General features: G+C 46.9%; 1 protein-coding gene across 6 annotated transcripts in view; it reads right to left on the bottom strand.

Annotated features, from left to right (window-relative positions):
- ZFHX3 (zinc finger homeobox 3) overlaps window positions 1–26,872 on the bottom strand; it is a 235,537-nt gene that overhangs the window by 118,394 nt on the left and 90,271 nt on the right. For all 6 annotated transcript variants that reach the window (XR_012126691.1, XM_073226009.1, XM_073226006.1 and 3 more), the window contains one exon: window positions 25,612–26,108. Coding sequence is in view for 5 of the 6 variants with exons in the window: in XM_073226006.1 (XP_073082107.1) it covers window positions 25,612–26,108 (497 nt within the window). In the remaining variant the exon portion in view is untranslated. The remainder of the gene's footprint in view (window positions 1–25,611; window positions 26,109–26,872) is intronic.

Below are 26,872 nucleotides of genomic sequence, written 5' to 3'. Positions count from 1 at the left end.
TGAGGCTCATCCCACCTGTCCAGACAAATGACCCTCCCTTTGGGCACTGTCACTTGTTACTTCTCAGTCAGCCGAAATTCACCACCTTCTATTCAATTCATTAGGCTCACGGATGCCAAGTGGGAGGCAGGACGACTGAGAGGAAGGCCTTTCCCTACCCTTCAGCCCCTATAGGAAAGGGCCAACATCAAGGCCAGCCTCAGTGCCAAGGCCAGGAGGCCCACCCACTCGTCACAGTCAGCACAGGGGCTGGAGTACAAGCGGATGCCTGAGAGGCACCGGTGTGGCCACATCTGTCCTGACCTCACCACTGTTACTCTAGGTGTTGATGCATTACTGGTTTTTGTCCATGAAATTGTCTTGTGTGATCAGATACCAATTGTAAGATACTCACTTGGACTACTGTGTGCTGTACCGTTCTAGAATCCCTTCACCTCTAGCAGGATATCTAATCCTATTAACTCTGAGAGGCAAACAGCTCCATTTTACAGATGACATTAAGGCTTCTCCCCGGGGTCTGGTGCTGATACATGTCAGAGCTAGGAAGAGAGCAGAATTCCACCCCACAACCCAGCCCTCTGCTCTGTCCATACCAGGTTCCTCACATAGAGTATTATATACAAATGTGGTAAGGCCCCCAGAAGGAGTGATGAAATTAGTATTTAAGGCACTATGCCATACATAAAAATTACACTGAATATATATGCACACACATGTGTAGGTGTATTTACATGTATATGTGCATCTGTGTATACTGTATACATACATGTAAGTTGGCCTTCATCCTCTGGATATCAAGAATAAAAGATATAGACATACATACTTATATCCTCAATATATCCAAACTCCTCACTTCTTTTATAAACCAAAGTATTACATTAATGATTTTCGAGGGTCCCAATTTCTATGGCCCTAACTCAGGCCAGGCAGTTGTTCTCCAAGCTGTTTTGGACTCGCAGTGAAAAGATGCACCAGTGCCCCCAGGAATTCAGACTAGTCCACAGCTGCAACACTGCTCCCCAGAGCTCTGTCCTGACCTCATCAATCTCGAGTCTCTGCTTGGTAGTAGATGAAGTGGGAGCTAATGAAAGAGCTAAGGATATCAGCACCACTAAGAAAATGCCAATAGTCATTCGAAATCAACATAAACAGTTCACTGTTTTTATCCTACTTTGAATTGCGACATCCTTCCCGAAGTACCTCCCGGGCAGGATCATGTCTCTACGTCCTGTATAACGCCTGCTTCACAAAGCTATTACTCATTAAGTGTCAAAATAATAATTATCCCAGATGGTGAATTCACAGTGGGTTAGTCATCCGCTGTAATGGGACTAGCTCACACTTGCCCCGGGCACTGAAGTTCAGCCATCGAAATGTTCTGAAACAGACAGTCCTTTCTTCTGGTTATTTATTTATTTTTTAACATCAAGGAGAGGCTTACATTTTCTGCTTTAGAGTTGGTTTCAAGAGGTTAAACCTCTTGGAAGCCACATAAAACAATTTTCACTTTGTAGTTCATAGTGAAAACTAGAATGACTTTAGATTTGACCGAGCTATACACGCTTAACATGCCTCCTCTCCGACCTGATGCCTCTCTTAAGGATGGCATCTTGGGAACAGTGCTACTTGGGAACAGGAGCTTCCTGGGGGTATTTCAAGCAAATAGCCCCTGCTTTCCTACAAGAATGGCCACTGACTGGGAAACTGCGGGGCAGGTAAGAAAGCATTCCAGCCAGAAGGGTTCCTAACCAATGCTTGGCTTGTTTGCGACTCTGCCCCTACCATGAAAAGGAAATAGCTTCAGCAATTTATGGTTTTTGACGCAAGTTGTTTCCAGCCAGCCGTGGGGATGTCGCTTCAGTTCCAGAGTTGCGCGGGGCATTCTTAGGCAGGAAGCGGGCAGGGAGGCACCGATGCAGCAGCCTGTGGGCTGGCGCAGGGAGGTGTGACTACAGCGCCAGCCTTAAAGAGCCCACAGGCTGCTGAACACCAAGCCTGCGCTATTAATTTGCATATGACATTAATTTTGCTGTCAGTGTGTTAATGTGTGATTAATTCTGTCATGGGTTAGAGCAAGGAGAATTAGTTAATTGTCAGAAACCCTTCTCATTCACTCTCTCATCCATCCCCCGCCTCCCTCTAACTTCCCCCATTTTTCTCTTCTTATTAAACTAACCTCTTGGGTTTCCTTCCTTGGGGCATTTTTTTCCTCTGGGACTGTAATCCCATCTCCTCCTCCTCTTTACATGAATCCATTTTCAGATCCAAGAAGTGAGAATGCAGACGGGTCAGGCCCGCCCCCACCGGCAAGTCTGAACTCGGTCCGGGCAGTAGCACGGGTGGCTCGGGAAGCTCTTGCAGCAGAGACACACAGGTCCCGTTCATGTGCCTAGTCCTTGGGCAATGCCGGTGATACCTGGATGCATTGTACAATCCACTGTTTGTGTGCTATGCAAATAACCTGTGGGGCTAGAACAAGCTGGAATGTGGAGTTAACACAAAGCCATTGCTGTGCTATAGAAATGGGTCAGTCGGCTGCCCGTTTTCCCCTGCTGCCCATCGGCTGGCTGGCTTCTTTCTTCTGAACGAGCCTTGGCCACCACGGATGCAGCTCCGTGTTCAGCTTGCCCATTGTGAGTCTGGTGCATTTTTACTCTGCCAATTATCCCATTACCTAGCTAGCTGGCTCTGCTTTTTTTATTTTAATAAAGTCCAATAAAAAGAATCTTGAGGCCTCCTAACTAAAAAGGGCAAGAGAATTCCAGAGCTTCCTGAGTGTCAGAAAATTTCAGGGGGTATGACATGTCACAGGTCAGATTACACATCCCCCATCACAGCAGCAATGTGGACTACACAGGTCACTCAGGAGTGGGTGATTCTGCAAAATGGCAGCAGACTCATAGACACTGAGAAGTGACCAGGGGTTACCAAAGGGGAAGGGTTGGGGTGGGTGGGGAGGAAGGTGAAGAGGATAAAGGGGCACAATGATTCACAGTCACAATATAAGTGTCACAGGGACAGTAGCACGGCACAGAGAATACGGTTAATGATCCTGTCACATCTTACTATGTTGATAGATAAGGACCATACTAGAAGGGGTGAGGATTTAATAGTGTGGATAACTGCTGAACCACTGTGCTCTACAACTGAAACCAACGTAAGACCGTGTATCAATGATACTTTAATTTAAAAATCAAACAAACAAATAATTAAATGGGAAAAGGAAAAAGAATGAGTGATTCTGATGGTGGCATTCCCCAGCTGTGCTAAGATGTAGCTCACCCTGTATTCACTTATCCCATTCATGTGTCTTTCCATTACACCTTGAGTTGCCTTTATTTTTGAAGGAGTAAGACTGAAGGAGGATGAAAGGAGTGAAAGCACATTCTCCTGTATGGGACTGAGAAACCAAGTGTCACCTTCTGCCCTCCTCTGTCCCTGGGCAATTGTCCAGGGGACTGGAATGGGCACCAGCCAAGGGCGGGCAGTGGCCACAAATTTTACATCCTTTGGAAGACATGAATGAAAGGAAAAGAGGCACGGGCTGCCCCCTTCCCCCCATTCCTTGGCAAGTTACAGAACGTGTATCAATGTATTGAGAGGGTAAGTGTACGTCCACTACATGAAGAAGGAGGTAACAGAGACCTATGCAAATGTTGCAAACAACATTTTATGATCTTTTCCCAAAGCCCAGGGCTCATTTTATACCTTGGAAGTCACTGTTTGCCTTCATTTGGAAAAACATCAATTGGAACTTTTTTTTAATTAGCCAAGAGCAGTGGTCTTATGGGTCATGACTATCATAAAGCTTATCATTTTATCTCACATATACTCTTACAGCTAAACTCTAACTAGATGTTGGAGAGGCACCAAATATTATTTCTCATAGTAACCAACTCAACTGTACTGCTAAGGAATGTGTTCTTGCTCTCACTCACACACACACACACACACACACACACACACACACACACACACACACACACTCACTCACTCACTCACTCACTCCATCCCATCCTCCTACTCACTTCTTTCTCCAAGTAATAAAAGCTAGATTAATCCACGGAAGAGGCAAAAGAAGGAGTATCTGTAGCAACTCCACTTTTCAAACACTTTTTTGCATCACAACATTTTAAAGCAAATTAAGATATAGAATCCACAGAAAAACTCTTTTGAGCACTCATGGAAGTTACTAGAGAATTCAATGAGCTGGAAGTGTCTATGATCAATGGGAATTTGGGCCCCTTCCTCCTTTTCAGATTATGTGTAGCCCTAATTGCTTTAATATGGGCATTATTCACACATGAAACTGGAATTACTCAGCACGTGGGAAATAGGGCCCGACCACCCATGGCCATGAAAGATCCCATGACATTTCTGTCAGTCGGCCAACCCAACACAGACGGCAGGCCCGGCAGCTGCCGTGTTCTGCAGAGGGGAGGCTACACGTCTTCTCTGTGCAAAGCGGGCACCACTTTCCTACTTGGGGTCTGTTCCTAAGGGTCTACGCATGACATCAACCCAGCCAACCTCTTCCAGGCACAGCACATCAAATCTCAAAATGGCTAATTCTAACTTTTACTGAGCACCGGCATTCTACACCCAAAGGATCGCCAAGAAGCCAGCTCCTCCAGGGTTATTTGTTTTAAAAGAAAGTCTCAAAGAGATCAGAAGCTAGAAAACAAGGAGAAGGAACAGGGCGCTGGATCAGGGTCCCACCACAGGAATCGCTGGAGAATCACCTCTGAGCGTCTATTTCAAAATCTCCTCCCTTCAATTTCACTTTTAGAACCTGGACATTCCAGCTCTTCAACATTCCACTCTCTTCCTCTCCCACGTGACTATCGGGCCTTCCCCTCTCCCCCGCTCACCTTCACAGTCCTTACCCTGCGCCCTTTCTTCCTCCTCAACTTCTCCATCACCAGCCCCATTTCCCTCATTTCCCACAGGGGCACCCAAGCCCATTTGAGGGAAAACACTTGCTCCAGGTAATGTGCCGTTGGCCTCCTGGTTTGCTGTGGACCCTGGAGTTCTGCTCTGGGTGCTGGTGATGGTGACATCATGCTTTATGAAAGGAGGAAATGAGCTGCACAGCGGCTCTGGGGAAACGCTCAGCCATCGAGGCATTCAATAAAAAATGTCCTGTAACTGGGTTCCAAAGGCAATGGCGTTTCCAGTCCCAGGAAGGACTGGAAGGTGAACAGCCTGGTACTGGGGCTCACAGCCGGCCCCTTCTGCATGGCCTGCCCAGCCCCTGGAGCTACCCTGGTAACTGTAAAAGGCTTTCCGTGCCAGGCACACTCCCAGCATTGTGCACTCTCCGGCGCGCGCTCTCTCCCCCACCAAAAACCCCGAGGCCTCCGGAGTGTACGCTAACCACAAGCCTTTGAGTGGCTCATGTATTTACAAACTGAGGCATGTCGAAATCAAAGGGGATACCACATGACATAATTCGCATTAAAATGTCAACAGGCTGACAATTTATAGAGTCAATCCATGGAAGGTGGAGAGGACTAAGACTTAGTAATTGTTTAATTCCTGCTGAAACCCACGGGCTGCTGGGCCTTTGGGAAGGTGGGATGCACCAGGGGCCTCCATCCAGCCTGCGCAGCACCCCACGGGGCTGGCACGGAGCCATGACCAGGCAGCAGGTTTAACTATTTAGGGCCCTCTGCGTTGAGAGAGAGGGAGAAGGATAAAAGGGAAGGAAGGGGCTGAAGTGAAACGTGGCAGGAGAGGCGGAGGAAGGTACAGGGCATGTCCTTGCACGCGCGTGTGTGCGTGGTTGACAAAATGGCTCAGGTTGGTCCCAAGAGGGGAAGGTTTCCTTTGTAGTAGTATCCCTTGGACTCTCTTAATTTTCCATGTGTCCAGAAATTAGAGATTCAAATACATGCAAAAGGCCCAGCCAGCCTTGGTTTCCTTTGCAGCCTGCTGCCCAAGGAGTTCTAACGGGGAGTGGGAGATCTGCACCTGGATTATGATGGCCTCTACCCTCAAGGGCCCCATCTCCCCAAAGAAAAGCAAAGACCCCCCTTCATACAAAATCACCCCCGGGAGTTTCTTCCGTCTCTTCTACCATCCCTACCAGGAGTACTGGGCTGACCCTCGGAACTGAAAATGCAAATTTCAAGTGCCGTTTCAGACTCTCAATATTCCCTGCACAGAGGTATGATTCCTCTTGGATGGCTGAAATTGTTTTCACTTGCATTATTTCAATTGAACTGTCCTTTACTTGGGAAAAGGATATCTAGAGCTGCAGACAGAGTCTGGAAAGAGGCTTTTGGTGGTTGGGCTGGTCAACTCCCTCGACTGCACCCCAAGGTCTGAGCCACCCTATAATCTTTTCATCACAACATATGAAAGACACATCTAGAAAAGAGAAATGGTATTAATAAGACCATCTGCCAAAGCTTATGGGTAATAACCATTACCTGCATTAGCCATGAGAAACCATGTTCTGAAAAGGTGGCTTCGTTCGGTGGGGCTTGGCTCCTGGGGGCCACATGGGCTGTGGCAGGGCTCTCTGCACAAGCTCACTGTCTGTGTATAAACACTAACACCTCGTTCTCTCTTCTACCTCATTAACTGAAACACATTAAAACAAGTGTGCACTGGGAGCAGAAAATGAGACTGTTAAACCGAGCTGATATAATCCTCATCAGCTGTGGGAAATGAGACCACATCAATTACGCTGCATCAACTGCAGTCAGAGGGATGTGCTTGCTCCCAGACCCCCAACATGAGAAGGGGGAAAAGAAACTTTCACTTTAAAATATATACATATAACATTCTTCACCTGTACTGCCCTTAAAAAGGCACTAGGATAGTAAAAGGAGGGGAAAAAAGGACTAGGATAGTAAACTCTTCCAAAAAATGGCAGGGGCGGGAGAAGGTAGGAATTCTGTGCGGTCTACTTTTACAGACAGGTTTTCCAAGTACAGAGTATCTCGAGGCCAACAAAGGCCCTGCATCCTAACACCCAAAATGACCAGGACACAGCTGCTTGTGGGATAGCAAGAGTGTTTCGAAAATTAAGTAGCAAGGGAGACAATAGTAATTCAAGCTATACAGCAACAAAACAGAAGTAGCATTGGTCTTCACCCACCACTGCCTACCGTAAATAACAGCTCAGAATCGGTACATTTAGAAATACCCATAAAGCCTATGAAGGACGAAAACAAACAAAGATAGTATCTGTACGTATCTAAAATAAGGATTATGATTATACTAACAACAAAGGACAGAGTCATTACCCACATCAAAGTGTGAAAGAAATGAAAAAGACTTGCATATGATAATTATAAAATGTAAAATTTCACCCAAGGAGTAGTAATTGTGGGGCACAATGTCCCACATCCTGGACATTAGAATATCATATTTGACAATGATTACCACATGTGAAATGAGTGTTACTAGGCAAAACTTTTGCATGTCCTCTTTTGTGTTCAAATTTGCAACCTAGCATATTATTGCCAGTGATTTGCACTTCACTTCATGGGTGTTTCCGAACATGAGCCATGGACAGGTTCCTTACACACCTCGACACCAGCATGAAACTTACGTTGCTAAAACTCAAGTTCTCCTAGAAGCCATTAAATTCACCATTCAAGTGACAAAGAGCTATTCTATTTCTCAAGTATACTTTCCAGTTCTGCACATGCTGATGTAATCATCAGGCAGGCAATGAACTTGGTGAGATTTTTCTTCTGTTGCACATACTTTGCACATCGTTTCAGATGTTAAAGATCATTTTGCATTAAGTTTTCCTTCTCTCAAATCAAGGAGAGAGGCATCTCCTCCCACTTATTGACTCAGAGCTGTAATCAGAGATCCCCAGTTTAGCCATTTATTTCATTAAAACCCCCCCCCACAAAAAAATCAGCTTTCAGAAGAGGTCGGGTAGAGGGAAAACCCATTTTAGTAGTCAGAGATTAATTTCCAGTGTATAAATAAGGGAAGGGAAGGAATGCACAATTTAAAAAAAACAGTTTCAGCTTTAGACAAATTTTGGAATATTCTAAATTAATGGATAACAAAGGGTTGCCATGGAAACAGTTTTGCATACTTGACGGCAGGTGTTCCGCAGCAGCGCGTGGAGACTGGGATGGTACAGCCACAGGCAGGGACACAAATGTAAACACTGAAGGAAGAATCCCAAAACAGTGTTAAGTCATCCATGCCACCACCACGGGTTTTCAATATGCAAGACCTCATTTAGGCAAGGTGGGTCTGGTAGCTTTGCGGGGCTTGCTAACACTTCACTTGTGTTGAGCGGCTGTTCCCCGTTTCCGACATGGTGTCGGATTGCCAAGGTTACAGCATGTAAACAGACACAAATACCAAACAGAAAGAGGCACCAAAGCCAAATGTATTCTAGTTTAACTAGAATGTGACTTTCACTGTCCAGTCTTAGCCCTCCATGCTGTGCCTCCCTAGATTATACTTTTTTTTAAAGAGGGATTTCAATCAGAAAAAAAAAATATATATATATATATATATGATTTAAAACAAAAAAGAAAGAATGTAGTTCTCTCTGGTTGTGCAGTGTACTCTGAACCAATTTCCAAGCCTCAATTCTTAGTTGCATCTAATTTCAGTCACATAAGGGAAATATGGTTGTGGGGCTGCTTGTGGGGAAGACCTGTTGGCAAAAAAAAAAAAATCCTCCAGGTGAGACAGGACAATGTGATCAAATTATGTCAGTAGAAGTAAATTCACTGTTTATTCCTTTCACAACTGAAGTCCTCTTAGGTACTTCTCAGAGAAGGGGTCGAAGTAGCAAAAATAAAGCTGGGGTTGGATTACCTTCTAACTTCCCTAAGTACTACACTAGAGTACTTCTTGGTCCACTGCTGAGAAGAAACTGAAGTATTCCTTTTAAAACCGCCCTGCAGACACATTGTCAGGGCTTGAAGGGAAACTCAGTGATCTCTTCAAGCCCCTCATCCTTGAGATGGGACCACTGGCCAAGGTTAAATTACTTGCAAAGTCATTTCACTCTATGCCGGTCCCATTTCTCTCAGGGAAATTCTTTCTCCCTCCTTGAAACCAAAAGAAACCCAGCCTTTGGGTCCTCCAAACCAAAAGCGTGTCAGGTTCAAAGCTAATGAAAATGAAACTATAAAAGACCTCCAATGATAGGGTCTACGTAGCACAACTGGAAATCTAATGCAGAAAAGTGGTATTCTCAAAGAGTAACACACTGTTTGGGGTCACATGCCAATTACACTGTAGGCACATCCCCATGTATCACCTCCTTTAACCTGCTCAATAGTCCTATCAGGCAGGTCATTTTAGTACCCATTTTACAGCTGAAGAAGAGAGATGGATTAAGTTCCACATCCAATGCCACACGGCTGTGAAGGACAGGAGCTGGGATTCAAATCCAGGCAGCCTGACACCAGGGAGCCTCTCTTTAAAATCCCAAGAATTACCCGGTTTCTCTTAAGATAGTTGAGCGTCCCATGTTGAAGTTTCCTAGTGTCTGGCATCTAGTGAGCATATAAAACTTCTAGAATGACCAAAAGCCTGCTGGACTCCCACCACCCCTCCTGCAATGGCTAGAAAGCTCTTAATTGGGCATGTTGCTGCTCCAGTTAAATGTACACCCTTGTCTGAAAGAACAGAAATCACTCATCTGAACCCTGTCTTCAGACACACAATAGGATATCTGTATCCCTCTTTCCGTGTTATGGGAAAGCAGAGGACAGGGGGTGAAGATGAGACCTCACTGCGAACGCACACCTTCTATGTGGTAGAGTTCAGAGGGGAAAGAACACCTCACCACTGGCTTTTAGTGTTTTATCCCCACATTGTATTGCAAAAATTTTCAGTTATAGAGAGAAGTTGAAAAATCATATCATAGACACTCAGGTATCCACCATCCATAGACTAAGACTAATAAATACTTTACTGTCTATCTACCCATCACATCCTCTTATCTGCCTAGCAATGCAGCTTACATCTTTGATACATTTCAAAGTAAACTGCAGATCACCCTGTAAGCAAATATTGAACCGTAGTTAATGCTGTGTATGCTGAAGTCCCTGGGGGAGGAGGGAGGTACAATATACAGATATCTGCAGTTTTTTGCTTTGTAGTTTTATTATTTTAACAAATCATTTAAGCAAACCTCCTTACTAGCAAAACACATAGAAAGGCCCCAATTCCAGCGCAGTATTAGTATGAAATGTTTAGCTCACAACCGATTTCCTTGAAAAGTTATAGTAACCACAAGTACATGAAAGGAAGCTCTAGTTAACCAGTATCAGCTTAGCAATATGGCCTCAGGCCTGGTAAGCAGAAGAGAAGAATCTGCCTTCGTCCAGCCTGCCCATCTGTGTGGTTACTCCCTTTTCAAACCCTGCCCAAACTCCAGCTTCCCTCTTTCTCAGGAAGTCATGTCTGACTGAAGCAAATAGATGTGATTTCTTCCTCTTTCCTCCTCCCTCCGGACTTGGCTAGCTTTTGGGCACACATCCGACCGCTCTTACTGAATGATCAACTCCTCTTTGAATCCTGCATGGCCACATTTTTCAAACTACAGTCCATGATCCACTACAGCAATGGTTTTCAACCTGGGGCTGCATGGTGGGGTCCCACAGTAAACTGAGTCTGAATTTCTGAGGTTCAGGTGTGCACTTTTTTTCAAAGCTCCTTGGGTTGAGTCATCACATTAGTGGATCTTGAAACCAGTAACATGAATACAACCAGCACTTGTATAAAGCAAACAGAATTAGGATAGAAGTCAAAGTATCAGAATGTAGCACATGTCTTGAGGATATTTTGTAAAATGTTTGTTTCAGTTACATATGTGTTGAAAGCCAATGTAAAATGAACCTCTTTTTGAACCACAATAAAAAAAATGTACAAAGTTGAGGGTGAAAGTCGGAAAAAAGCCAGGGCACCATCCTGCCCATAGAATGTGCCCAAGGAGGTGTGACTTGAATACAGGGCAGGAAAAGAGAAGCAGATTGGAACACCTCTCCTACTGGGAATATATTTGGCCACTAGGTATGTGGCTGTCCCTGGGACAACCAGATCTGGGACTAATTAGCATTATTTAGACACAGACACTTGCCCAGGGAAAAGGGGGGTGAAAGAGCAGAGGAGATTCTAAGGAAACACGGAGTAGGCTTTTTGGGGCTGAACCCGATTTTTTAATTTCTACATTCAAGTTTCTGTCTTTAGATACCAAATCTTTGGTTGACACTCATAGTATACCTACTATCTTCAAAACACTGGCAAGGATACAAAGTTGGATAAGAATAAACAGCTTCTGCTGTTGAGGGTCTTATAACTGAATAGAGGAGGAGGACCCTATAAAAATGGGCTACAATACAAAGTAAAAGGAGAAAAGCCCCCTTCATTTTTCTCCCACAACATCAATCTCTATGACCGTTGAACAGAAAGAGTTTTGAGTCTGGTCAGTAGAATTTCGGGATATAAGGCCAAGGGTAGCTGCACAAAGGAATTTTCAAGATACTTGGACACAAACTGTACGATCATACCAGGACTTTTTCTCCGTGGATCAATACAGAAATAAGCTATGAGCAAAACTGATGGTAAATGCCATGGCTATAAACAGCGCTGGAACACCCAGTCCACATGGGACGTCCAGGTTACTCCAACATATGCTTTTGGACTCTAAATTATGAAAAGCCAAGTGTTCACATGGGGCTGCTATGCCAGACTCTGGGGTAGGGGAGAAGCCATAGATGCACTCTGTTAGTACCTTTGTCATTCAACAAATACTTACTAGGTTGGTGTCAGACACTGTTCTGAACACCAGGGATACAGCCATTAAGATAACAACTGAGGTCCCCCACCTTTTGGGACACAAAGAAAAAATGAACAAACAAGAAAAATAGATAATAACTGTCAATGCTGAGAAGTAAACTTAGGTGGAGTGACAGTAGAGCTACTTGAGAATGGGTGGTCAGGGAAAGACTCTCTGAAGACCAGACATCTAATGAGAGCTGAATGTCAAGGCCAGGGATGCACATTCCAGGCAATGGAACAGCAAGTGCAAAGGCCCTGTGGCAGCTCCAAGCTTGGCAGGCTGAATGAACAGTAAGAAGGCCAGGGTGGCTAAGTGTAGTAGGCAAAGGGGAGGGTTACAAGATGAGGTTGGTGTGGTGGCTGGAGTCCAGATCACAAAGAAATTTGTAAGCCAGCGTAAAAAGTGTGGCTTGCATTTTGCATGGGAAGGAAAGCCATTGCTGGGCCTTTGCAGGGAATTGATACGACCTGGTTTTCCTCTTCATAAACTCACTGATGGAGAGTGAACTGCAAGCAGGGAGAGTTGACGCTGTGAGATACAATGCCCAGGGTGGCAAGAACAAGTTCTGAAGGTGGAGCCGACAGGACTTATTGATGACTTGGCCCACAAACAATCCCCAGCTTATTGGTGTAAGCAAACGGCAGAATGGCAGTGGCCCTGACCAAGACGGGGGAGCCTAGAGGAGAAGGGGCTTGGGGGTTATGGCCACCAAAAATTCTCTCTAGGCCGTGCTAAGTCTGAGGAGTTTATGATCAGACATTTGAATGGAAGTGTCCAGTAGGGAGGAGGAAAAAGGGAGGGCTCAGTCCTCGATATACAGATGCGAGTGTCATCAGAGGGCAGACAAGGTCTAAAAGCACTGGATCAAACAAGACACTTAGGAAGTCGCATAGAAAACAGAAGGGGGCCCGGGCTGTGCCCTGGAAACTCCAAAGTTTACTGTTACGTAACAGATGAGAAGCCAGCAAGGAGGCTAAGGAGAAGGGCCAGCGAGGGCCTAGACAAACTGCAAGCCTGATGCCACTGCGGCAAGAGGGGGGAGGAGAGAGGGTGGCAAAGGAGAAAGACACAGAGGGTAGGACACAGATGATGGGTCTGGCCACACGGACTGCTGACCGGTCACATCGGTGGTGGAATTTCCCGCTTCCCGACCCAGTGATCAGGAGGGGACGCTGTGATTTTCCTCACCGGGTGGGAATGACTGAGGGCGAGCGGTCCTTAGCAGAGACAACTCAGTCAGTGGGGCCCTGGGCAGGCCCCGTCTCCAGGGACCAGCCAGCTTGTGCGGGCACAGGCTGCCAGCCTGAGGTCCACAGTCACCAGCAACACCCACGGCCACCCCGGCCGCCCGCCTCCTTCCATCCCGTCGGTCCCCTTCCTGCCACTGAACGTGGACAGAACAAAACCCCATCTCCCCGTTGCTTCCTGACACTCCCTTTCCACCTCCAAGACCCCTTTTACGTCCCACTCGAGTTGCTCCATCTCACCGCTGAGTCGCAGGCTACTTTCTAACCATCTGGTATCAAAAAGGCACCTTTCACACTCTCCTCAGTTGCTTCGATTGAAAACAAACTTGCTCCCAGGAAAGATCACAAGTGAGGGGAAAGAAATCAGTGACCACCCAGCGGTGTGTGCTCGCCTCGTGCTGCAGTCCTTAGCTACCAGAAGGGTAAGGCAGCCCATACTGTGAAGTTCACGAACTGACACAGGACACACAGATCAGCTTGGTGCCCGACAGTGTGACATACACTTGGCACAGATACCACCTGTGGCTGCAGGGGCGTGAGAGAGCTTTCTGGAAAACCAGGGATGTGTCATTAGAGCACAAAGGCTGGACAGGAAATGTACTAAGTCCTTAAAGTCTGATAAAAAAAAAAAAAAAGACATTTTGCAACAGGCCCAAGGCCAATCTCGGCAATGCGGGATGTGTACCTTCAAATTACAAAGAAATGAGCACTTACGACATCTGCTGGATTAATTAGCTGTGTAATTAGTCCCCCTTGGTGGCGCTGGGCTTTGTAACTGTCTGAGACTTCCCAGGTGAGATGTTATTCCAAATGGCACGTTCCGAAGGAATAAAGAACAGGCCAGGGAAAGAAGAAAAGCATGTGACGGTGTCTGGGTGGGGCAGTGACAATGCAGGAGGGGCATCCAGGGGCCCTGGGGGTCCTCCGGGACCTGGGCTGTCAGAGAGGGAAAATCATCACCAGAAGAGTAACTCAAGAATGTGACACCTCGGGACAAACCCGCAGACGCCCGTGCCCAAACTCTGGATCACCTCAAAGCACCAAAGGTCTGGGGACGCGAATGGTTACAGCCAAGAAATGGAGATGGAAAGGGTGGGAAATGGATCCGACACTGGACACGAGGAGTCTGGACAAAGCCCAGGAGTCTCATCCCGGTCAAAACTGGTCTTCCCACCCTGGCAGCTGCGGCATCGATAATGGGAACCCAGTCTGGGCCAAAAAATAATAATAAAAATGGTCGGATCCTAGTCTAAGAACCAGAAAGTGAACAAACACACGGGCAGAGGCCTCCAGCCACATCTCTCCCTGCAGCGCGTCCCCCACCACAGCTGGCCGCAGAGTCACGTCACCGACTAATGTCTGGGTCACTGAGGAAACCATGGTCCTGGTCCATGCCTCTTGGCGTGGCTGACTGGAAAAGCCTAGAAATGCTCCCCAAACTCCCTCTGCCTTTAATTATTTCAGAAATGAGAGAGGTTATGGGAGAAGGGAAAGAAACACAGACACGTGCAGGCACTGTGGAAGTGGGAAGATGAGGCTGGGGACCACTTTGGAGTGGGGGACTGCAGAGCTGGAGATGAGCCCACAGGGCGGCCCTTTATCTCCCGACACACACACACAGAGTGCCCCAAATGGAGGAAAAATGTGTGGTGGTGCTCAGAGAACCTTCCTGGCCCATGAGAGTCAACAGTCCATACTGAGTTTGGAACATGAAGCACTCAACTCAGATGAGCCCTATTTTAAACCAGCAAGACAAGATCTGAAGCTAGACGTGGTCACTCCGTTAGGACAGCCTCCGCCGTAAATAAAATCAGAGCCTTCCTGGATCTGGAGGAACACCAGCATCTCAACTGCAGGACCCCACAGCGACACGCGCTCCCAACGCCCTCGGGAGGGACACGGGGAACTGGGGAGTGAACCCGGAACCCCGACAGTAAGCTCCCACCGTCCCAAAGGCCCTAAGGTGCATCTGTGTCAAAGCCAAAAACAAACTTAATAAAATTGGCATGTGCGCCAGGACCATGCAACCAAGCAGCAGCCTGGTAGGCTGGCGCCCCTCCGACAGGGGCGCACAGTCCCACTGGGAAGCTCTTGAGCTCCTTCGGGATTCTGTCCTCCACAGCCATCAAAGGAATAGAGGTATCACCAGGCTGTGGTGGGCTCTGTGGTCTTGCCAGCTTTTTCACTGGAAGAAGATATGAAGGAAGTCAGGGTACACCAGAAAAAAAGTTCCAGCCCCACCCAGGTAAGACCTGTTTGCCCCGCATTTTGGGGAGAATAATCCCCTAAAAGTTGGAACCTCCCCTGGTATCTGCTCATCGCCCCCTGCTTGGTCAAGGGCACTCTTTAGATGGGACAGAGGCTCTGAAGAAAGAGTAACATGGAAGGCGAACAGAAACATGCAGAGACTGGGGTGAGGGGTGGGGGGTTCCCATCACAGAACATGGGTACCAGGGGTACAACGTGCTGCCGGCACATGTTGCTAAGAACTCCCTACACAGAACAGGGTCTTAAAGAACATGTTAGAGATACGTTTGCCTAAGTCCACATAAAATCCCACTGCAGGGTCTCAGCACAAAATCAGCACTCAATAAATACTGTTGACCTAGAGGGAGACAATTCCTCCCCGTGTGTCTGTGTCCCAGAGACCACAAGGGGGAATGGCCTCCTACGTGCTGGGGTCTGAAGCTGACAGGTACAGGGATGTCTCCCACCACAGAACCATCCTCTGTGCCCAGTCTCCTGCCTAATTCTCAGGGACAGGGAAACAAGGACCTCCTGGTATGACAGGTCGCCCAGGAAGTCCACAGGGCAGCTCCGAAGTGGTGACAAAGGCCCAAGCATCCTGAAGGAGGAGGCTGCACCAGAGAGAGCAGCAGGGGAGCAAGATTCAACAGGGACAGCAAGGGCATGAGAAAGCCCTTCTGCAATTCCAGCGTACAGGCCGCCCAGCAAACAAAACAGTGGTTACAAATGTTGACATCAGAGACCAGATATGCTTTGGAGGCCCTCGTCCTGGGCCTGGGCACCTGCCCTGCTAATTAACAGGCTGTAAATCAAACACGACTGGTAGATAAACATTTCTAACCTTCTCAACTAGTTTGCTTTTTACAGGATGAGAACGTAGGCCCTAGAGAAAGTTCTCTAATCATTCTGGATGATTAGCCCCAATTCAAATCTACTTTGGGCATTTCCTATTAGTGCCCTATATACGGTAGGCACTTGGGGTTTTCTATGTACAGCAGCCAGTGCACAAGTGTCGTGAATCCCTGCCACCTACATATCAACACCAGCTGCGGTCAGAAGCCCACCGAGGCCAGTGTGAGCACGGACTGCTGAAGCATGTGGCAAAGCCGCGGCAGAGCCTGGGGGGGCATCAGATGCCCATCTCACCGTATGACGTCAAGGCACTTCAGGAAAAGGAAACAAAGGAAAGGCATCATGGGAAAACAGATTTTAACAAACAGCTTTGGAGAAAATTTCAGATTTCATTATAGGAAAAGCACTTTATTTAATAGAGAAAAATGTGAAAATCTGATATGACAGTTTTCTGTAACAAAAAATTGGAAATCATCATTAGAGGCATTTGTCATTTTTCTCTTTTGGTGAGAACCACTGAAAAAAAAACAAAAAGAGAGGCCTTACCAACAAGGAAGCCACTTCCAGCTCCTTCTGCTCCTACTGAGCCTGCTGGCAGGACACCATGGAAGAATTTCTGCAGGACCCAGAGGCAGGGTTGCCAGATAAAAGACAGGATGCCCAGTTAAATGGGAATTTCAGATGAGTACGTGTAATTGTATTTTATGGGACATACTTACAGTGTAAAATTATTTGTTGTTTGAAATTTACATTTAACTAGGTATTCAAATATCTGTGTTTTTATCTGCTAAGTGTGGTGACTCAGCCTAGAGGTCTCTGGTCTCTGCTGTGGTGTTTTCACGACACCAAGACTCGGCACTAGTGTCACTGGTCTCAGGGACCTCTGACATTTCTGTCAGCAATAGATCCTCTCTCACAAAACTTTTGAAACTTTTCCCTATGTCCTGGTCGCTTAAAAAAAGGTTGCTGGAAACCTGATATTATTAAATATCAAATATGACATGACTGGGGCTACCCAAATGGTTTTCAGGATAACAGCCTCTCCCACCCTATACTTAAATAGTATTTATAGTGTCAAGTTATGTTGAAAACAGAATAAAGACTATGGTTCAGTTGTATTATGTAATTATTTTTAAACCCCTGCCTGTTCCTGACAATGCTTAATTGTTCCCTCATAATTTCCCTTTCAAAACAAAACACCAGAAACACCTGTTGGGACTAAACGTATTTAAATTTGCCCTTTCAGACCAAGTCCTTTTAATCCAAGTCTTCAGCGAGTTGAAAGGACTGAAAATTGGGCTCCTGCCTCTGCCCCATTGTATGGGGCCAGACCTGAGTTTGCCTAGAACAACAGTAACATGTGGATTATTCTGGAATGCAGAGGGCATAGAATACTCGAAATAAAATTCTCTTAAGGGTTACAGGCCACCCTGAAGATGACAGATGGCATTTGGGCAAAGAATTTCCCAAGTATAGCTTACTCTTCTACATGGGGGAAGACCGGAAGAGACTAGACTGGTAGTTGGAGACTTTTCTCTCACAAGAAGATCTGGAGCTTTTTTTTTAGCATAAGGATTTGGTGGGGTGTGTGCAGGGGAGCAGGGAGTGTCTTTAAGTACTTTGACAAAGCGGTAGTTATTAGATTTTCTGAAATTAGGCCTTCTTGCTTCTCAGCCTGAGTCGGGCTGACACACCCTTCTATGGAATCCAAAGGGAGACTTATCACCAGCAGTTGAAAACAGTTCCTACTGGAAATATGCAGACATAGTCCTGCTATCTCCATGCGACCCAAATAAGAACTGCAGAAAAGGGAACTTGTAGGACTTTCAGTATTTGTTCTCTGTCCCCCTTTTTTTTTAAAAAAAGATAAATGGTGAGTCCCACAGTCTCCATAAGGGAACAGAAAGAAACTTGGCCCCTTTCCCAAGCCGCTGTCTCTTCTGGTGACTCTCTTATCCCAGTGAATTCGATGAAGGTAATTAATCCAGGAAATGTCACCCTGGGGAATATGCTGGAGTGAAACAGGAAAAGATGGGGGAAGACATTTCACCCACAGAACTTTCACATGCTCGAAAAAATACCTGTCTCTCTCTGCTCCTTGATTCTTTCAACAAACAATGGTCTCTGAATGTGTTCAGACCAATCCAAATTTGCAGAGTATTTGAGAGGTGTTCATAAGATTTAGAGACCATGGGACAATAATCATGGCTTTTTACATCAGCTAGGAAAGGATGGTTATTTAAGAAATTATTGGGTGATCACAATCCAATTTGAAAGAAAACACAGTCCTAACTCACACAATACAGCAAAACAGAGTTTTACAATGCACCATACACACAACATATTCCTCACGGATTAAAGACTTAGAGTGGGAAAATATTGAAGAAAATATCAATCATAGTGCCTGCCTACCTGGGCTTAAACACTGACACCAGCTTCTGACTTGTCACCAGTCTGCCTCGGTTTCCCCATTCGAAAATCGGCAAATTAACAATGATTAAATCAACATATATATAGCTGGCATAACAGTGTCTGGCTTGTAATAATGCTGTATAGGTGTTAGCTCGTATTTTTATTCTTTTATGGCACCGCAAAGACAAAGCCTCCCTTTCTATGGGTAAAGAGAAAAGTTTGAAACGTAAAGAAAAAGATGCACGGATTGGACAACATACGAATGAAAGGTTTCTCTACATTAAAATACACCATAAGCTAACTCAAAGATGAACAAGAGACTGGGAGAAACGGTAGCCACACCCACAGTGCTTGTCAGTCGGTCAGAAAAAGGAACAAACCGAGAAAAATAAAGGGCAAAGGCTATGACCAGGAAAGCCATGGGAGAAATATAACCAGCCAATAAATACATGAAATAAATGTTCACCCCATCTGATCATTAGGGACCCACACTAGAACAATTTTGCCAACTGGAAAAAAAGCATCGTGTTGGCTACCGTGCGGGGGCTTGAGCAGCGCCTACTAGGGCAGGGATAAGATGGTCGCCTTCTCTCTGAAAAGCCAGGAGGAAGTACTGTCATCTGCTGGCAGCACATCCTGGAGCGTGGAGAGCCCACACGGAACAGCACAAGCGTAGAGAGACATGTGCACACGTCTCTCCCTGACCTGTCTACACTACTAGAACACAGAAGATAACCACAACATACATCAGGAAGAGCCTGGTCTCTGTCTCTTTGTTGTAAATGAGACCAACTGTTGATTCATTCCTTTTTTCTGAAATACTATACATTTCAAGAAACTCCTAAACTGAAAAGACTTGGTAATTCCGTAGCAAAGGAATGAGGATTTCTGCCGGTAAGTTTTCATGGCAGGCAATAAAGGGAATATTATGCAGCCCTAAGAGAGGACTAGATCTTCATGCACTCACCTGAAATGATTCTGTGATGGAAAGTTACATGAAAGTATAGCTTATGTCAATAAAGATTTCTTATATATGTGTCCACACATGTACATGCCTTCCTAATCAGGATAAGCATAGGAAAAAACCCAAAATGATATAAGCTAAATAAACGTAACAGTGATTTGCTTCTGGAAAGTACACTGGAGAGGAGAAAAAGGACTTTCACTTTTCAAAATATTGAAAAATACTTAAAGATATTATAAGACATTATACAGGTATAATACTGTATACATGCAACATCATTCTAATTTTGTAAAATGTTTATGTTATATGCAAAAAAAGGAAATTAAAAACACATCATGGTAAGATTAACTGATACTTATTTTCTCTACTCAGGATTTTTCAAATTTTCTACAGTGAACATAATCACACATACTAATTATTTTTACCATAAAAAAATAAGAAATCCACATTATTCACTTACACTTGAGGAAAATATGGAATGCTAGTCTTGTAAGAAATAAGAATACAACAATATTCTGAAAGGGTCTTACTGATTCTTTACCATCCACAGAAAGGCTTCAGAAAACACAATACTAAAAGCATTTAGAAAAAAAGACAAAGTGCCATGGTGAATGGTTGTAAAACCGGTTTTTCAACAAGTGGCATATTTAGTACTGGACTTTTTAAAAATAGACACATTTGAAGTTTTCAGTTCTATTATGTGGTATCTCAGAGTCAAAAGATAACAATGATCCTACCGTCCTGACATGAAGGTGTGTAAAATCCCATAACCAGGGAGATCCAGGCAAAGTTTGTACTTAAAGTCAATCGGCTGAATGAATGTATGTGCTGGATGAAGTAATACCCATTGGGGGGAGTCAGATGAAGGCGGGAGGTGGTTCTAGCAGGAGGGGTGGGCATGGAAGTTCTGCACTGAGGTGCCAACCTTTCACAAGGCATACGCCAGCAGTACATAGGCCATAACTGTGATTGCAGCAGTGAAGGCTTATCTCTGTTGTGGCACAAGCACGCCCTCCAAAAGAGATTTGATCTTTTGATCTTCCTAGAGTCCCTCTGAAGTTAACTGCTGGCTAGAAGCACTGCCAGAGCCAACCTCGGTTCTGTGGGGCTGCAGGCTCCCAGCCTAGCTTCTGGAGACCACATCGCTGAACCCCACCATGAAGTGGGGGAAATGAACTTCAGACCCCCAGCTGCTCTGGGAGACAGAGGGCATGAAGGCTGAATGTGCTAAGATTTACCGAAACATCTGGCCTTTCACACCTTCTAAATCAACCACAGGAAAACATTTCCCTCTGTTCACTTTTGGTTGAAGGCACCAATGTATGGGAAGAAGGCAGAAGTATGCACTTAAAATAAAAAGCTGACCTAATGAGAAAACGAGGATGGAAGAAACTGGTTCCAGAATGACGATGTAACCCACATAACACTCACACCAGTGCTTCAAACACGCAGCCACGCCAGGGAGCCAGGACGAGGAGGGAGGGGAGGCTCAGCAGTGGATGGACGCTTTTGGCCTTCCAAGCAAGACGAAGACCCCCAGTCACCACCTATGGGCATGAAGCCTGCAGCTGCCTTCCTGAAACGCCCCTCTCCTCAAGTACACCCTTAAGGGAGCACGAAGAAAGCAGACTGCAAACCCAATCTGTGTCTGACTTGTTCTACATCTTCCGGTCTGTCCATTCACCCTATGATGCATTTACGGCCATGCTTGGAGTCTGAGCCCCAACAAGTTTCTTATGTGTCAGGGAGAGAACGGAGAAGGTGGATTTTAAAGTATTGCTGGGTCTGATGGAGGGTTTCTTCCTTCCTTCCACCATGCATAACCCTAGCAGGATGGCAAGAGGGAAGGGCCACTACGTGGAGAATTTGAGTGTGTGTTTCCAGTCAAGGGTGCCATACTCTACATCCTTCTTTATGCCAAGGACAGCTGAGTTGGCATCTCGCCCTCTGCCTAACTGGCCCAAGACAGCTCACATGGGGTCCAGACCCAACTCCAACGTAGACAATCTTCTTTGTGCATCATTTAAAATTAATATGAAACCTTCGGGCTGGGCCCAATCAAAGCAGCCTCAGTGGGGAACTGTTTGGGTAGTGGATTCTGCTGAGGTCTGACTTTGTCTGCACAGGTCGGTGTACTTCCACTCCAATGACTCTCAGGTAAAGAGAAACATCAAAGTGAAAACCAGATCCTAATAGCTGGCAGGTGTGCACCAGTCTCCACTTACCCTTTCTGCACCACCCCCCCAAAAGCAGGGAAAACTATAAATGTCACCGAGCTCACCAGGGACACGGCACAGCGGGGAAGCTCAGGTGAGCCCAGAAGAGCTTGTATGAACCACGGACGCAGGATCTCTGCTGGCAGGGAGGAGAGGGCAGAGGCAGGCGGCTGTCAGTGCCTGACACTCCCCTACGTAAGACAAGCAAGGGCACCCCACATCTCTGGGGATGGAAGAAGTCAGTGAGGAGGGCCTGGGTGCAGGTCCTCTACAAGGAGCGATTTACTCGGGAAAGCAGAAGAGTGTGGAATTCCTGTTCTGGAGCTCAAGCGCTAATGGGAGGCAAGTACCTTTTCCACAACATGCTTCCACTCCGGCTCCGATGCCTCCTGATGGACAGAAACCAAGAGCCCAGCCTCTAAGCGGGACTGGGGTCACTGGCCTTCCCACTGTGTCCACCAAGCACAGTGCCCCGCAATGGCAGGAGTGATGATACGGGCATACGACCACTAGGGGCTGGACCGCAGTCCACTATTTAAGACACACACGAAAAAGCTCCTCAGGGCACTCAATCATGAGGGCTTCACAAGAGTGACATGGGAAGGAAAGGAAAAGCTGCCACTGGAAGCCTGGGGCTCTCCAGCACCAGCCACACTACGTCCACCAGGCAGGGCGGAAGGATGCGCTGGAACATCCATCTCGACTTAAACACTCCTTTTACACAGTAATCAAAACTAGACAGTTCCAGGCAATGGTGATAACATCAGCTTTTTTGCTTTCTGTGTTTTTTTGGTTTGGGGTTAGTTTTTGTCTGTTATGCGGGGGGAAGATTTAGCCCAATCCTCTCCTGTGTCCAGATTAGAAATTATCTCACATTTCTAGACGGCTCAGTCCTAACACAGCAACGCACGTTCCAGCCTTTGGGACACCAAGAGAAGTGACTCTAGACCAAAGCGCGTCAAATGACAAACCGGAAAGCTACGCCTCTGTTTGCATCTCCTGAGGATGCTGCTCTGTCTCCTCCAATGTGAAAAAGGAAGAGGAGGGGAATAAAAGCCTCAGCTGGAAGAGAGTTGTGGGAGGGCCATCCGGAAGTCCTGCACGTCATGGCCACTTGAGCAGGTGCAGCAGAAAGCAGTTTGGGAGTCTCCCTGCCCAATAAGGAATGATTTTCCAGGGAAGCCCGGGTGGGGGGAGAGGCCTGGGAGGGGGCCAGGGTGGGACGTGGGGAAGGGTTGGGGAAGGGGGGCTGTGTGTGGGAAGCCTGGTGCCCTCCCCGGGTCAGCAGCATCTGGAGCTGTTTCTCTAGCAGACAGTAAAGAACTCGATTACATCCAGTTAACTGTGCTCTAAACTGATTATGCATGTGCTGGGCTAATGGATTACATTAGCAAGAGGAAAAATAACATGCAATCAATCTCCATTTACTACAGGCCACACCAGGGCCTAGATAAAAACTGACTCTCAGACCACTTCCAATCCCCACCCCAAATCCGTGGGCTCACGAAACCCTGTGAGGAGGATCCCCCTCGGTGGTCAAGTCTGTCTTAGTCACATGATGGGTGGAAAGGCTGGGTGCCGGCAGTGGAATGACGAGGCTGCCGCTGGGTCATCCAGGGGTGGGTGGGAGAGCTCCCCACACCCTGGCACAGCCCCAGCAGGCCAGGGGACAGTCATCAGCCAAGGACTGATGAGATCAAACTAATGACCTTTGGCTCCTGACCCGGGGAATTCTGCCCTGACTGTGGGAAGCTGGTTGCCCCCGGGCCGGGCCGGCCCATCACACTGTTTGGAACCCTCTCCTTTAGGCAGGTTTCCTGTTCCATCCTACATCCTAACACTTAGGTCCCTTCCACCTGCACTGGCCTTTTTTGAGCAGGAATTTCCTCCATCTTAAAAAAAAACAAAAGATGAGAAAATTTAGGCCAGGGAGGATGAACTTCTAAAGCTAGTCCAACAAAACACAAAGGGAGCCACGCACACTTCCCTTCCATCCACCCTGGAGACGGCCTCAGTCTGACGCCCCAGGTGTGGTCCGTGGACGTAGCTTGGGGGACCAAATGGGGAAATTCTCAGCCAACCCTCCAGGTTCCAGGCAGCTTGGAAGCAAAGCCAAGGGCCTGGTACTCTTACCAGAAGATCAGCGTGGAGAGTTCATCACCACTGTTTATCATCTAAAGGGCAATTTTTCCGGTGCATGGATGAGGCCAGCTTCATGCCACCTCTAAATGACCTTCATCAAAGGTGCACACAACCCCTGTGGCCACACCGAGTCCTCTGAATTAATTTTGCTCAGTCAGGTCCCTTAAAGACTCATTTTCCACTGGTTTTTCCATCGGGTTTTCTTGACCACATCGGCACCACCATGTGGCCAGTTAAGACCTCCAATTTAAAGTAACCACAGGGGACCTTTTCTTTCCACGTGGCACAAAACCAAGCTACCCGGTGAAACTCGTGCCCACCTAGGACAGCGGGTGGGCTGCTTGCTGTCCAGACCTTCCCCACAGCATCACCCCAGCCCACCTATGCTGGAGTCAGCAGTCGATTCCAGAACACTCCATTCCCACTATCTCATTCCTGCTTCCTCCTATCCCTAAAATGGTGTCTCATCCACGTTACACAGGCCTCTAACCACGCTGAGAATGATCAAGTGTAAGCTGGATTCTGGTGAGCCGTCTCTGCGGAGACTGATATGGGGAGAGGATAAGAAGCCTTCCTTACTGGGAGTCTCCACTTAAAATCACAAGTAAAGAGGAGAATGAACTGGGCTCAGGGTCAGCAGAAACTCAGCACCCACTGGCCCAAAGGCCTGGGATATGGTGTGAGAGCAAAGAGGAGAGTCTGGTCATAAAAGGAACGAAAATGGAATGAGAAAGTAAGGGCGTGGAAGGAGGGTGGGCGGATTTATGGCGATTTGTACCTGATTGTTCATACTAAAGCCATTATGGGATGATTAGAGAAAAAGGTGAGGCTTTAAGTCCAGTGAAAATCAATAGAAACGTCTGGAGCAATTCTGCCGTGCAAGTGAAAGGACTATTTACAGTATCTGAGCACCTCCTCCTCGTTACTGTCTACAGATTGAGAGAAAGATGCGGGGTGGGGGGCTGGAGAGGAAGGAAGGGGAGAGGGGACAGAGGCAGAGGAGGGAGTGGGAGAAGCTCAGAGAAAAGGAGGAAAATACAAGCATGAGGAGGAGAAAGGGGGCACACAACATGGAAAACGAAGAGGGAAAGAACAAAGGAGCCCCTCAGCTGACCCCATTCCCCTCCTGGCATGTACTGCCTTCTGGCCAGTTTATTCATTGTCTTTATCACTCATCTCCCCCCAAAAGAGTGGAAGCTCTATAAGGGCAGGGGTTTTGTCTATTTTGTGCATGGATGTATGCATGCGCCGGGCATACAGAAGATGCTCAGTGCATGTCTGTTAAATGAATGAATGAACCAATCAATGTGGAAATGAATGAAGCACCCAACAGCATCCAGGACAGAAGAGACTTTTTTTTAAAGAAGGGACTAACGAGATGGAAAAGGAAAAAAAAGAAAGCATGCAGAAGTAAATAAGGGCCATACAGGAGACAAAGGTAAACACCAGTGGGACTGGCAAGTGTGAGCAAGGAAAAAAAGTCAACTGTGAAGATACTGGAGGGACAGGGAACATTGGGACAGTACCAGGCTGCTCCAAATGGGGCACCCCACAAAGAGGACCTTCAGTCACCAGCTGAAGCCTGCCGCCACATTGCAGCTTCACGAGGAAGCTGATGCTCGCTCGCCTTCCAACACCCGGGTGGCATCAGGCCACCAACCCGGCCATGCCACGGACTCTGCCCTCCCCAGCCCCTCCATCTTCCAGGCTGCAATCCACGCCTTACAGAGACAGCCTGGGTCTTACCTTGTACAGCTTCAGGCTGGCCTCGTGCCTGGCATTGACCGTGTGCAGCCGCAGCTTCTCCAAGCTGTTGGTGTAGTAGTCACAGGCATTGCACTTGAGGTGGACGGGGTTGCCGATGGCCACACACTTGAGCCGCCACTCGTTGGCTTTGCCGCCCTCCTTGATGTGGGCCACCAGCTGATACTTCTGCACATGCTTGTCCGTCTTGCAGTGCAGTTGGAAGTTGGCCTTGAGCTGGGTGTTGTAGCGGCAGAGCTTGCACTGGTACGAATCCCCCATCACGGCCTTCCATTCCTCCTCAGGGAGGCTGCGCTCCACGTTCATGTGCAGCCCCAGCATGTCCAGGTTGTCCGTGGTGAACTTGTTGCAGACGGCGCACTGGAAAAGCTTTAGCGATGGGTCGTTGGTCTGGATGAAGCTCTCGCCCAGGTTCATCAGCTCCTCGGACACCAGCTGCCCGCCCCCGAGCCGCATGTCTAGGGGGACGTCACTGCCCACTGCAGGGAAGGAGAGGGGAGAGAATCAGGCCAGGCTCACGGCTGCAGAGGGGACCGAGGCACCACCCTGCCCTCCCCCACCCTCCACCCAGGTTCAAGGAGAAAAAAAGATCACATTTCATGTATTGCAAGGTGCTACTACCTAGAAACAACACCAAAAAAATATGAACTTGATGTGTTTGGATCTTTCCTATGAACACTCTGAAATTTGTGGAAGGCTTTTTTTTTATTCTTTTGGAAAAGAACACCTAAAGAGAAGTAGGAACCACTATGTCTTGAATATTTCAATGCAAGCCCTCACTCAGGTCCAAAGACAGAAGTAATAACCATCATTCACTGGGCATAATGGAACCTGAAACTCTGGACCCCCCAAAATTGGGAAATGAGGTACAGTTGCAATCTAAGATATTAAGCCTTTGTGGTGAATCAGAATTGGGCCCAGAATATACCTGAAGTGGCACTGCCCAACAGAACTTTCTGTGATAACAGAAACATTTCACATCCGTACTGTCCGACGTGGTAGCCACAAGCCACATGTGGCTACTGAACATTTGAAATATGGCTAAGGAGCAACTGAAGAACTGAATTTCAATGTACTTTTAATTCATTTAAATTTAGATAGTCACATGTGGCTAGCTGACTATGTTACTGAACACCATGCACAGGACTAAATCTGAGATTTTAGAAATGATCTCCGTATTCCCTGTCACATCCCATCAGTCAATGTCCTACCTGCCTGTCAGTGGCACGAGCAACTCCCACAT

Source organism: Manis javanica, chromosome 17 (genome assembly GCF_040802235.1).
Source record: "Manis javanica isolate MJ-LG chromosome 17, MJ_LKY, whole genome shotgun sequence".
NCBI classification, from domain to species: Eukaryota; Metazoa; Chordata; class Mammalia; order Pholidota; family Manidae; genus Manis; species Manis javanica.
This window is presented reverse-complemented; position numbering and strand designations above follow the sequence as displayed.